We start from the raw sequence: 13,039 nt of genomic DNA on the forward strand, positions 1-13,039 counted from the left end.
AGTATTTTCAAGTTGATTAGAATATATTTGGCAAATCAGAAAATTCTATATTCCTATCCTTGTGCATCCAGTATTTGTGATTAAATTTCCATGTATACTTTTCTGTAGAATCACTGAACTCTTTGTAAAACCACTTTGGGGAATAATCTGCCTCTCCGTTTATCCTTTGTTTGGCATTTGCTCTCTGTTTTTCCTCTAGCCTTCTTTTTTCTTTAATTGCCCATTCAATACAACCACTTTCATATGCCCTCTGATCTGGTCTATATCTCGAGTCAGTAGATGGCATCACAACACCAGGAACATGTTTGTCATACTGAGGCGATATCTCATTGAGTTCAAAAGACATATCGCTAAACCCGAAGTATTTGTCGCTTTGAGAAGGCTTTGCTTCTGGAGACCAAACGGACTTACGAGTATTTGTCATAGTTTCAATCTTATCCCAATTTGATAAGGCATATGTATAAAAGCTTGTTTGGTGTACGAAGGACGAGTACAAATCCTGAAAATCCCCCGAAAGTGAATTCCCATTACTACTTCCCTTTGTATATTCTGGCATTTTTTCAATTTCAATACCACGAAATTTTAAGTATTCCTTAAAGAAACTATAGTTATTTTTACATGTTTCATACCATATATTACTGTCCCATTTACCTCCTATTTTGTAAATAGGAACTCCGTATTTATTAAATACAAGGCCTTTAATATTAAATAAATCATTACTAAACCAACCACTCTTTTGATATTCAATTAACGAAAATTCAGATGTAGAATGATTAACTATTGTACTAATACCTACTATTTCCAACCAAATTTTTCCGAAAATAATATTATGTATTAGTAATTTTGGTCTATTAAACGAAAAATGGTCGTTTTTCTCATTTATTTTAATATTAACACTTCCAAGAACAGAAAGTTCTAGACTCTGACCTGTAAATCGTGATTTATTCCCAACCTGGCCCCATACAGAATACAGAGGTTTATTATCATGACCAAGTTTTGGGACTTCCGTGTCCAAGACTGTTGGATGATGCTCAACGTAAAATGCAGTAACTGGTGGATGATGCCCCACCTGCTCAGCAATGAATCTGAACCCTCTGTGAGAGAATTCAAAAGTTTCTCCAAGCAGAGGGTTAAACGGTTTATAAACTCTTCCTACTGAAGATGCATACGGTGTAATCGAAAAAATTGTCACTTCGCGTAGTCTGTCAATGCTATGGTTAAGAAAAGAGGCATTCTCAATAATAGATGAGTACATAAAATCTTCAGCTAGTCTTTGCAATAATGAAGTTGGTTCATTGAATTGAATTGGAATTGTTATCCTTGAAATATCCTTGGTTATTGACTCCTTTATCGACCCCCAGAGGCTAAAACGTGGTTTTTGTTGAAAAAAAGGCAATGATTTACGATAAGTATATTTATTTATATTCCAAAAACAACTTGGACAGTCATTCTCCTTAGGAAAATTCGCCGAATGCTTGTACATCCTTTCTGATTTCCCAGAATAAATACTCTCAACATCCGAGTGAGCATCATAAAAAGTTTCTTCTTGAGAGTTGAAAAAGGTATTTGTGCTAAGATTCTCTCCTGAAAAATCAGATCTGTTTAAATTTATCGACTTAAGTAATGTAGAATAAATATCATTTTCACGTAAATTACTAAGGTATAATTTTTTGTAGGTTATATCAAACACTGTTCCAATGAATTTATCAAAGTACTTCGACACAGTATTTCTTAAATATTTCCTTTTTTTTCTTTCGGAAATTTCATCCAACAATAAATTTCTGGTCCTTATCAACTCATAAAGTAGAGTTGGCAAAAAAGATATTGTTTCATCTGTTGTTAGCTCCGATACTGGTGAAAAGATAGTTGTTGGGTTTAAAGGTGAGGAGTTACTATCATTATAAGTTGGTATTCCGATACTCATTGAATAAAGCAATGCATTAGCCCAAACAAGTTTTGACTCAAACGAAAAAGCTCTCAAGTGTAAGTCACTATCGGAATCGTTCGGATATTTTATTGATATTCTTAAAGTGTCACTTGAAGGATCAATAAAACATGTTTCATGGCTAAGCAAAAATTTTTTTTTAACCTTCGAACCTTTTATATAGCACAGAAACCCAGGAAATAATTGGAAGTATCTTGGTTTCCATGTATTTAATATATTTGTCCATTTCTGCAACCAACCCTCGATAATTGGCTTTTCGTTCTCAATATAAGTTCCATTTGAAAGTGATTTGTTTTCTAATTGAATCATGTGGAATTCACTCTGGGAATTTGCTCTTATTTTTTCATACCTTTTAGTGTGCCTGTAAACATTTAAAAATCTGTAGGATCTTTTCTTCTTTTCGGTATTAATCCCTTTCTTGAAACAACTCAAAGCCTTACCCTCAACAAGTTTCTCGTTAGTTAAATTACACAAACCTAAACCTATATTTTCAAGTTCATAATCATTTGATTTTATGTTTGACATATTTATTCATGTTGGATATCCCACAAAAACCTATTTAACACTTTAAAATCCCAAAAATATCTATGTATTTTCCCGGTTCATATCAGGGGGGAGAACGGTTTTCAAAATAGTTTAAGATAAAATAGGAGGTATAAGCGCAAATTGAATCTTAATAACTTAAAGAATGTGAACAAAAGTCCCTTTTTTCAAAGTACATGGTATAACAAAATAATTAAACACTCTAGGGCTGCTGTGCCGTCAAGTCATACACCCACTATCCACCCGAGTGGCAGGAAAAAAGGCCGCGCTCCCGGACGGAATCGAACCGTCGACCCTTCGGTTAACAGCCGAATGCTATAACCAACTAAGCCACGGAAGCTCACGTCCATCACACCCTCTTTTATTGTCTATATGTTCTCTTTGAAATATGCCTTTTAAAGGAGAGCATTCTCTTTAAGTCTGAAAATGCCCCTTTGTCAAAATTTCTTGACAAAGCAATAGGTTTATGTTTATTATTTTGTATTTTACCGGAGCCATTCTTTCTGTTCACTCTCTTGTCTGCCTTTAATTCATTATACCTTGAAAAAGGTAGTACGGTTTCTCGCAAAAAATTTAACTGATTACTACTTTCTTCGAAATTATGAGCATCTATTTCTAGCATTGACTTTTCCAAGTGTATACATCTTTCAATTGCACTCTTAATGACATTTTCTGGTGAAAAAATTGGCACTTGTGTATCATTCATTTCTTTAAATTGTTTATCATTTAACAAGTATGTAGTTATTTCAGAATATAAATTTATAGAATCATAAATATAGTTTGGATATTCAGCCATATTGCTTGTGAAATACAACTCTTCTTTGATCTTTTCTCTACTATCTTCTATAGGCATGTTTATTCCTGTGATTTCCGAAATTATTGAAATATTTTTTTGGAACGACTTAAAAGGTGGTAACTTCAGGTTCATGTATTTGTTTGAAAAGCTTGTGCATAAAATAGATATAATGTTACTTCCAAACTGCGTTAATTGCATAATACATGTTCCCGAATTAATATTCCATATTCGAACACTGTCAAACCCTGATGAAAGAAGTCTGTTCCTTATGCATTTACACGAATTCACTGGGCCTGTATGACCCAGTAATTTTGAGGCATGCTCAAGTGATATTCTATTTTTATCCTCTATATTAATGCAATAAATTGTTCCATTACCACAACCAATAAATAGTTGTCTACCACAATTTGTAGTGTCACACGACAATAATTCAGTGGAAATATTTAAGCTAACAATCGGTCTCTCAGACTTAAAAGTAAGGAAGTTAATAGTATAGTCACCTTCAACAGAAATAATGAATCTTTCAGAAAGGCACGACCCTGAAGTAAAAACGAAATCATTTATTGGTCCAGAATGCCCTTGCCAACGCATAATAGGCTTCGGTACAGTCATATTTAGACAACTTTCCAGTAAATCTGGAATTGAAAATGCTTGTACATAGCTATCATCACTACCCGTTAAAATAATTGAGTTATTACGTACAATTTCTATTTTATTTACTGATTTGTAGTGTGAAAGCCAACAACTTAATAATTGTCCAGTTGATAATATCCATATATAAATAGTGCCCGATGAACCTCCTGCATAGAGTAAACCACCATCTTCCTGAAATGTGCAACTCCTAAGCACTTCTGGAACCGAGACTCTATATATTGGATCACACTTATTGTTCCAAATAGATAATATAGCCTTATTCGAATGTAAGCCAGCAAGATAACTAGCGGACTTGCCAACATGTGAAACGCCAAATCTGGAAGCGTTGATATCCTTATAACTCTTTGAAACTGCAAGTGAGGTAGCCTCCAGAGAGTAAATCCCGTTTTGGGCTGAAACAAGGGAGATACCCTCCATCTCTACTGAAAAAAAAAAAGTCAAAATATACTAACAAAGAGCGCGTGAAGAGTTGAAATATAAGAAAAGGAAAATAAAAAAATATGTAGAATACCATCAGCCCCCAAGAGTCAGGAAGTCATCCTGGAGTTCCTATTGTATTCATCATTATACGCACTTATCTGGACGGCAACAATTACTTCACAATTGTTGCTGTGGCAAAGCGCGTTTTATATTGAATGGACCATTCAGAAAACGCAAAATAGTTTCACAATACAATAATGTACTCAATTGAAACACGGATAAAGCGAGTCATCATTTAGTCTCGATATAATTCGACATATTAATGATAAGTTACCTATACATTAATTTGTTATTTTAAATATTTTTTTCATATTACTTATACGGTGAAACTGTCTTATTGGCGGTATGAACTACTTATTGTACCGCAATCTATGCTACCTGCCGTGTCAATAATATTGCATGTAAAAAAAATCACAAAGTCCTTTAACAGGATGTACAAACCACTGCAAAACAACAATGTGGGAATAAATGTGGATAAATTACTTGGAAACCATGATTTATCAGAATATGTTATTTCCATTCGAAGATTTAATGAAATCGTTAATAAGTTGAATATCATCGTAAGCGAAAGGCTCATGGAAGTTTTGCACCAAGTTGACGTAGATCTAGCACTAGAAGTATGCAAAAATGGGTCTTATCTAAACAAATATCCGCGTTCATCCTTCACTAAAAAGAGGTTTTCGAGATACAATTTTGAGATTGACTTGGACTCTGGGAGCTTAAAATGGCACCAAAAAAAAAGCAAAATTTCCTGTACTGGAAAGAAAACTAATATTCAGAAATTATATTTTAATGATGTAAGCCATATATTGCCTGGATCTGATAGTGATTTTTGGAGACGAATAAGAAGTAATAAAAATATTGATGTTAACTCGAATTTGGGGATTGAGTTGGTTGTCATTGGAAGCAGGAACAGGAACCTGAGATTGCTTTGCACAAATAAAGAAGAATGGAGAATTTGGATGGTTGGACTTCTAGTAAGTCACGCACTTGCAAAAAGGGAAAAATTAGTCTCAAAATACAAAGGTGAAAGTAGTATTATAGATGCAAAACAATTTTATACGCATGATTATATCAGACGTCAGTGGGAGCTTTCTGATTTAGACAACTCAGGGTCAATAAATTTTTCTGAATTTATGCGTTTATTTAAGAGACTCCAAATGCCTGTTTCAAAGGAGTATGCACATTCGCTATTCTGTGAGTATGATAGAGATGATAACGATGCACTAGATTACACAGAATTCAGAAGTTTGTTAACGCAACTACTAATACTCCCAGAATTACATGAACTTTTCGAGGAATATAAGGATACGCAAACAAATGTGATGCCTATTGATCAATTTAGAAACTTTTTAATAGATGTTCAAGGAATGGATCCCTCGAAGAAGCTAGAAGCACTAGTAAATGCCGTTCAAAGCATGAAAGAACCTTTCATTGAAAGGGGTGGAATCACTGAAATTGGGTTTAATATTTTAATGTCTTCCGAATTTAATTCTGCATTTGATCCTTTAAAAAGAGATGTTTATCAATCAATGGACGAGCCGATTTCACATTATTGGATTGCTTCTAGTCATAACACTTATTTAACAGGTGACCAGTTAACTTCAAAATCTGAAATAGGACAGTATATTTCAGTACTATTACAGGGATGTAGGTGTGTTGAACTTGACGTTTGGAATGGGTCAGATGGTTCGCCTATTATTTATCACGGCCACACTTTGACATCAAAAGTATATTTCGAAGATGTCATGAGAGCATGTAAAGACTATGCATTCCAAACTTCACCATATCCCATCATTTTATCACTTGAAATGCACACATCTGATAAACAACGCGAAAAAGTTGCAGAGATTATTTTAAAAGTCCTTGGTGACTCCCTTTATACAACACCCGAAAATTCAACAGATAGAATCCCTTCGCCAAATGAGCTTAAATACAAGTTCCTTGTTAAAGCCAAAATACCGAGAGAGGATCATTCAATTTTTAATTCAAAATTAAATATTACCTACGATGATGACGAGGTAGAAAATGATGAAACCGATCCGGATTTAGTAGAGACTGACATTGATAAGCAGATTGTTTCACCTTTAAAAAAAAATTGCGAGTATGAATATAAAAACAATATCAACAAGCGTTTATATTCTAGTCTGATTTCTCTCCCGGGAAATGCAATTCAACTATCAAATTTTGAAAATAGGAGACGAATGAGTATTGGTTCATTGGTTGAAACTAAATTCTTACGTTTTGCAAAGGAGTCAAGTGCAAATCTCGCTAAATTCCACCAGGATCACCTATCTAGGGTATACCCTTCTGGAACAAGAATATCAAGTTCTAATTATAACCCCCTTATTCCATGGTCATATGGTGCCCAAATAGTTGCATTAAACTATCAAGCAGTAGGGACTGCATTATTACTAAATGTGGGTAGGTTCCGTGAAAATGGTGGGTTCAGATCTGGATATGTATTAAAGCCAAAGTTATGTTTAAAAAAATGCAAGGACGGCAGAGTATTTGATCCAATGAATCCTCTTGAAACTTTAGAACTCTTTGATATCCCACCTCTTAGAATTAGTATTCAAATACTCTCTGCACATCAACTTCCAGATTACATGTCTCAATATTCACGTGGTATTCCCGGAATAATTTGTGGAAGTAAATTATCACCATACATAACCATTTCCGTATTCGGTGGCCCAAGAGAGGAATACAAATCTTATAAAACACCACCTGTTGAAAATAATGGATTTAATCCTAAATGGGAAAACCTTGCACCATTTACTTTTAATGTACTTTGCCCCGAAATCTCAATTATTAACTTCGAGGTTAAATCATCAGATTACATACAATCAGAATTTATTGCGGCCGCGTCCATTCCTGTTTCTTGCCTTAGACCTGGTATAAGATGGATTCAACTATTCGATACAAATTTCATTGATTTACAATGTTGTGGTATTCTCGCGAGCATTTCTATAACGGCTGAATTACCTAAAACATACATGATTTCCTCAATTTCTACTGGAAATAGCAACTCATCAGTTATGATCGAGACGCTACAACAATTCAAAGGAATAAAGTTTTAAACTATTAATCCGAAAATAATCAAACGAATAAACATGGAATTCAGTCACGGTAATTTTAATAAAGAAAACTATTGTGTTTTCCGATTCTTTTCCTATTTAAAGTACCTATTGAAAGATCTGATATTTGTGTGCTTATTTTTAAACATAATATTTGAATTCTTTTTTCAATTCTCAAGTTTATTATGCATCATATTTTAATTCCTTGAAACTGTATTGAATTCTGGATTTGAACCACCTGTTGAGATCATATGATAAACTGTTATTCCAATTAGTGAAAGTGCAAGGCCAGCTGTAAAGAACCATATTGATGATATTGTTACAAAGGACTAAAAAAATGATTATCATATTTCACTTAAATACTTTAACTTACTGTCCACCACAATGCAGGAGCAGTGCTTTGACAAACTAATGAGGTGTTTACCTGTTAGGATATTAATTAAACTAAAGTGAGAATATTTAGAACTTACCCAAACTGTTCCTAGTGTAAACCAGAGGAAGCTCCCAATGAATAGAATTGCCTCTCCAATTACTGCAACACTTATCTGAGTTATTTTTTCTTTTATATTTAACTTTAACCTTACCTTTGGCCAAACCAACATTCTATGATATTTATCAATTTTGTTGCGGGATAAGACTGAAATTGAAATAATGATTGTTTGAATTTATTTACCTAATTTTGTACCTACCAATAGTATTGCACCAAATAGCCAAGACTTCAATGGTGTGTCACAGACTCTTCCAACTGAAGATAATAATATTCCTGCATAGAACAAGTCCATTATTATGAAAAAGACCAAAGAAAGTTTTCTAAGGTCACTTCTGTGTTGTTTTAATTTCGATCTAGTTTCTGAAACCATATATATAAATATGTATATTATACTGTATATTCGATATTGCAGTCCTCTCTCTACTTTAATAGAATTGAAAGCTTTTTTAGTTACATTTGCATGTTGTGTATGCATGCAAAAAAGGAATTACATGTTTTTCACAAAATTGAAGTATTTTATTACCTGGTCATTTTAAGTATTGTGATTGTTTTTTAGCATACTTTATCACCTATTATTGTATTTGATTGTGAATGAATTTATTGTTTGCGATAGTTCTTTGTTGTAAACCTCTAGTTGACCTGTTTATTTAAACAACCATTGGCGCGCAAAACAAAGAAATATTATTTTTTAAGGAAAAATGAAAGAAACAGTTAATGGTAAGTTTGCAGATTCCCAACACCACTTCACAAATCTGTATTGATATGGTGTTCTTGATGGAAAATTAACTTATGAGTTTATGAAGCTTCATATTACCAGACACCCGTTAGAACTCGTGAAAGTGATGAAAGAAAGAGGATTAGCTACTGTTTAAGTAGCAACAAGAGAGGTGATATTAACAAATTCATTTCTGAAAGAGTTTTTACGGAGAAATCTGAGTTAATTCGTAGGTTAGGTGGCCCACTTAAAGCAGCATCGATTGAGAGCCAAATTGTTTGTTTGGAAAGAGGTGAGTTTCTCTTTTTCCATTACATATCAAATTATTACTTCATATTGCAGAACAATTAGTTGACTTGATTTTGACTGCATGTGTAGATTATCCTGATTTCATTAAAAAGGTAGGTCCAAACTTTTAGTCTGTAATCATTTCAATGGTGTTTTCAGGTTAATAAAAAGTATTTGGATTCATTATCTTCAGTCAAAACAAAAACAAGAAATGACTAAAAATAAAATTATTATTTCTTACAATGTATGACTTTTTTTTCAACTAATGTTATTAAATGCCTTTTTCTGAGAACAAGGTACTAAATTGAAAGTTCGTTTCTAACAATAAATTTCAAAAAAAATATCCACATATTATTAGTATGATAAACAATGTTCGATGTTGAATATTTGTTATAACATTTGCAAGACTTTATGAATAACGTGGTGTAATCATTCCTACTGTAAAAATATTCAAATTATTTTAGAATATTGGAGCAGTTATTTCCGTTGCTAAAACCAAGTTAACTTTTTTTACATAGTTGTTATCAAAAATCAATCATTTATTGAAAATAACCACCCTAATTATTCCGGTTTAGATTAATTTTCAATGCGAAATGTTAAAACTAATGTACCAATTAAAATTACAACTTTATTGCAAACACAATCCATAAAAGAACATGAAATAGTTGAATGTGTTACTCAAATTACAGATAACTCATTGCCATCACAAATAAAATACGTTCAGCTCAACGAGTCAAATTAATAAATACAGAGAGAAAACATCAAGATTCACGCAGAAATCAAGAAAAAAAACTATTAAAAACACAAGAAAAGGTATTATTATGGTTGTTCTATACGCTATAGAAATCGAAATCTCTATCACTTTTCTTCACATGTATTTTCCAACCTTTCTCAAAATCCTTCGGCAAGACTACATACCTATTTTTTCTAACAGCCTGCATTCCTGCCTCCTGTGCTATTGCAGCAATGTCTGCAGCAGATATCTTCTCCGGTCTAGATACAAACTCTTCAAGATCAACTTCATCACTTAAATTCATTTTCGCAGTTATTGTCTGAAAAATAAGTCTTCTTTGTCTTCTGTCTGGTAAAGGGAATTCTATTTTCCGATCCAATCTACCAGGTCTTAATAATGCAGGATCAAGTGTATCTGCTCTGTTGGTTGCCATTATCACCTTTACATTTGTAGTTTGGTCGAAACCATCCATTTGGTTTAGCAATTCCAATAAAATACGCTGAACTTCTCTATCTGCCCCAGTCTGTGCATCGAAACGTTTTGTTGCAATAGAATCCACTTCATCAATAAAAACTATTGCCGGTGCATTCTCTCTAGCGAGCCTAAAAACATCTCTAACCATTCTAGGCCCCTCACCTAAGTACTTCTGGACAAATTCGGAGCCGACAACACGTATAAATGTTGCTGTTGTGTGATTTGCAACTGCTTTAGCTAACATTGTTTTGCCCGTCCCAGGAGGTCCGTAAAGTAGTACCCCTGTCGGTGGGTCAATTCCTATTTGTTGATACAATTCGGGGCAGATTAGTGGTAACTCAACAGCCTCTCTAACTTCTTGTTTTTGTATATCCATACCACCAATATCAGCATAAGTAACATCTGGTTTCTCTTGCATTTGTAACATTTGAATACTTGAATCTGCCTCTGGAGGAAGAATATCAACTACGGCGTGGCTATGTCTGTGAAGTGCGACTGAAGTTGGAGGCTTCAGTTCCTCTCTGTTTATTGTAGATAAGACCCTGACATAGTAATTTGAACCTGCAGTAGAGGAAACTATACCATACTTCGAGTCAATCATTTCAAGAAATTGCCCAATAACAAGAGGAACTGATTGAATGCGTTTTATTTCTTCCTTTGCGCGTAGAAATTCACGCTTAAGATTTATCTGTTCATCTTTAATGTACTCTTCCTGAATACACAAAAATTCTAGTTCCTTTTCAAGTTCTCTAAGTTTCTCATATAAGAAACAGTCATTATATTCAGCTTTATTCATACCTAGTTTAAGTTTACCCATTGAATTACGATATTAGAGTTCAAAGCAAGCTAAAGAAAAATAAAAAGAAACTCGAAATATAAATCCCGCATTTTTGTGGGATTGCGGTAAAACAAAATTAAGTGAAACCAAGAATATCACAATAAAATATTCGGATAAACAAATAAGTTACTTCCCCACGACTACTTCAAAAAGAACATACGTATGAGTAACTTGTAACAAATCCTGCTTCGCACAGAGTAACTCGTAGTTGAACTTTTCAAGGCTAAAACAATAAATTTACACCGTTTTTTTCCTTAATTTATATTTCATTTATGTATTACATTAAATTAGGTCCCAAATACTATCCTTGCTCGATTTTGGTATAAAAAGAAATTGGGTTGAGATGTTTGAAAAAGGAAAATTATGCGATGCTTTGGGACTATTTAAGAACGAGAAACCTGGAGATATTGTAAATAACTTCACTGTCTCAGAGTATTACAAGTCGAATAAAAGTTCAGACTCAGAGTTAAACAAGGAAAACTCGGGCTATACTTCTAACAAGAATTCAAAAATTTCCGATGAGAGATCTTTAAGTTGCGTAACACCAATTTACCCAGAAATCCAAAAAAAAAGAAACACTGTTGAGTATAATCATGGTCTTCGCAAAGATAATCCAAACAACATTTGGGATTCATTATTAATAATAAAAAAAAAGGTTGTTAGAATTTTTTGGTCGATCGTTTCATTAGATAAAGATGAACCACTATATGATTTTAGTACTCCAATAGGAGATGTAAATTATTTCGGGAGTAGTAATAATATTAGCAAAGTTGATGCTCACTCACTCTTAAATGGTAGTTTCTTAAGTGAACCCTTAAAAGTAGGTGTTGTATCTCCATGATCCTCATGAACTCCTTCCTGCGACTTAGTGACATCTTTTTCAACCTCATTATATACCCACGAAAGCACTTTTGAATAATAAGCACTGACTTAGATATTTCCTTCCCATCAATCATATTCATAGATCGGTTTAATTTTTTTTACTTAATTTGTAAGAGTGTGGTGTAATGAACATGCAATATCTTTTGGGGAATTGAACAAAACCATATTATTTTTTTTTGCCCCATGTTTGAGCGTTATTTAATTCTTCCGACCATCTTCTCACAAACATTTCTTCGACATTGATACCAGAGCCTGAATAGATAATTTTCACTTTCGATTCTATTAAATCGTATATATATAATAAAATGTAAAATAATAGAAATATTGCCCCGTAGTTCAATTGATGTTTTCCCACTATTATACTCTTCTTTTTGTTGTAAAATAAATGCCGGTTTGTTTTGGTAAACATTACTATATTAAAATACCTTTCTAATTCGGGTCCTTTTTGGCTCTGCTCATCAAAAATTAGAATAACATCAAAAAATTTCATCTTTTCTTCCCCAATGTCCCTATAACAACAACTCCAATAAGAGAATGAGAAGTATTTTCCCAGGTAATATTCCCTATGTGAAAGTACAGTTGGCAAATTCTCAAAGGATTTGGACACTATTTCTCTACCTTTATATTTCAAAAGAATCTGATTTGTTGAATGTTTGGCACCACATGGTTCATGTTTTTCATTTAATTGCGTTTCATTATCCCTCACAACATTCAAAGCTTCAAGCACAGAAGAACCTCTATAAGTTTGTTGTATTGAATATATCCTAGAGCAATATAAATACTTGTTGAAGCATTTCTCACCAAAAACGGCATTTGAAAGTAAGTTATTGATTAAAAAATCACTTCTTCGATAGTTGTACTTTATCAAATGAAATAATAAATTAACTTCGGAGTAATTCTTTAAATTATTAATATTATTCCTCATTTGATATTAAAAAAATTTGGTACCAAAAATTAATATTTGACACCTGTTTCTTTTAATACCTGCGATTACAAGTACTATCTTACATGCAAATAATGCCAAATGTATTCTGGCCTTCACCTATATTGTTTTCTGACTTTTTTTCGTGTTCAAATAAATACTAATAAACAACTAATTTAAAATAGCTTCATAATTAAATAAA

General features: G+C 33.1%; 8 protein-coding genes across 8 annotated transcripts; 3 read left to right on the forward strand and 5 right to left on the reverse strand.

The window, feature by feature from the left end:
* Positions 1 to 16: 16 nt before the first annotated feature.
* Positions 17 to 2,470, reverse strand: FG379_003002 (uncharacterized protein; the record flags this gene model as incomplete). The annotated part of the gene is made up of 1 exon (XM_067328632.1): positions 17 to 2,470. One exon carries the CDS (start codon positions 2,468 to 2,470, stop codon positions 17 to 19), a length of 2,454 nt encoding a protein of 817 aa, XP_067182214.1.
* A 379-nt stretch (positions 2,471 to 2,849) lies between these two features.
* Positions 2,850 to 4,355, reverse strand: FG379_003003 (uncharacterized protein; the record flags this gene model as incomplete). The annotated part of the gene is made up of 1 exon (XM_067328633.1): positions 2,850 to 4,355. One exon carries the CDS (start codon positions 4,353 to 4,355, stop codon positions 2,850 to 2,852), a length of 1,506 nt encoding a protein of 501 aa, XP_067182215.1.
* A 494-nt stretch (positions 4,356 to 4,849) lies between these two features.
* FG379_003004 (phospholipase C) lies at positions 4,850 to 7,498 on the forward strand (the record flags this gene model as incomplete). Its single annotated transcript, XM_067328634.1, has 1 exon — positions 4,850 to 7,498. One exon carries the CDS (start codon positions 4,850 to 4,852, stop codon positions 7,496 to 7,498), a length of 2,649 nt encoding a protein of 882 aa, XP_067182216.1.
* A 194-nt stretch (positions 7,499 to 7,692) lies between these two features.
* On the reverse strand, positions 7,693 to 8,355 carry FG379_003005 (uncharacterized protein; the record flags this gene model as incomplete). Its single annotated transcript, XM_067328635.1, has 5 exons — positions 7,693 to 7,824; positions 7,869 to 7,919; positions 7,966 to 8,040; positions 8,080 to 8,132; positions 8,169 to 8,355. 5 exons carry the CDS (start codon positions 8,353 to 8,355, stop codon positions 7,693 to 7,695), a joined length of 498 nt encoding a protein of 165 aa, XP_067182217.1.
* A 328-nt stretch (positions 8,356 to 8,683) lies between these two features.
* Positions 8,684 to 9,207, forward strand: FG379_003006 (uncharacterized protein; the record flags this gene model as incomplete). The annotated part of the gene is made up of 4 exons (XM_067328636.1): positions 8,684 to 8,702; positions 8,780 to 8,992; positions 9,043 to 9,101; positions 9,148 to 9,207. The coding sequence occupies 4 exons, from the start codon at positions 8,684 to 8,686 to the stop codon at positions 9,205 to 9,207; spliced, it is 351 nt and encodes a 116-aa protein (XP_067182218.1).
* Positions 9,208 to 9,818: 611 nt separating this feature from the next.
* Positions 9,819 to 11,012, reverse strand: FG379_003007 (26S proteasome AAA-ATPase subunit RPT3; the record flags this gene model as incomplete). Its single annotated transcript, XM_067328637.1, has 1 exon — positions 9,819 to 11,012. One exon carries the CDS (start codon positions 11,010 to 11,012, stop codon positions 9,819 to 9,821), a length of 1,194 nt encoding a protein of 397 aa, XP_067182219.1.
* Positions 11,013 to 11,376: 364 nt separating this feature from the next.
* On the forward strand, positions 11,377 to 11,874 carry FG379_003008 (uncharacterized protein; the record flags this gene model as incomplete). The annotated part of the gene is made up of 1 exon (XM_067328638.1): positions 11,377 to 11,874. The coding sequence occupies one exon, from the start codon at positions 11,377 to 11,379 to the stop codon at positions 11,872 to 11,874; it is 498 nt and encodes a 165-aa protein (XP_067182220.1).
* A 235-nt stretch (positions 11,875 to 12,109) lies between these two features.
* Positions 12,110 to 12,840, reverse strand: FG379_003009 (uncharacterized protein; the record flags this gene model as incomplete). The annotated part of the gene is made up of 2 exons (XM_067328639.1): positions 12,110 to 12,194; positions 12,341 to 12,840. 2 exons carry the CDS (start codon positions 12,838 to 12,840, stop codon positions 12,110 to 12,112), a joined length of 585 nt encoding a protein of 194 aa, XP_067182221.1.
* Positions 12,841 to 13,039: the final 199 nt, after the last annotated feature.

This window comes from Cryptosporidium bovis (assembly GCF_009768925.1).
Source record: "Cryptosporidium bovis isolate 45015 chromosome Unknown contig_5, whole genome shotgun sequence".
NCBI classification, from domain to species: Eukaryota; Apicomplexa; class Conoidasida; order Eucoccidiorida; family Cryptosporidiidae; genus Cryptosporidium; species Cryptosporidium bovis.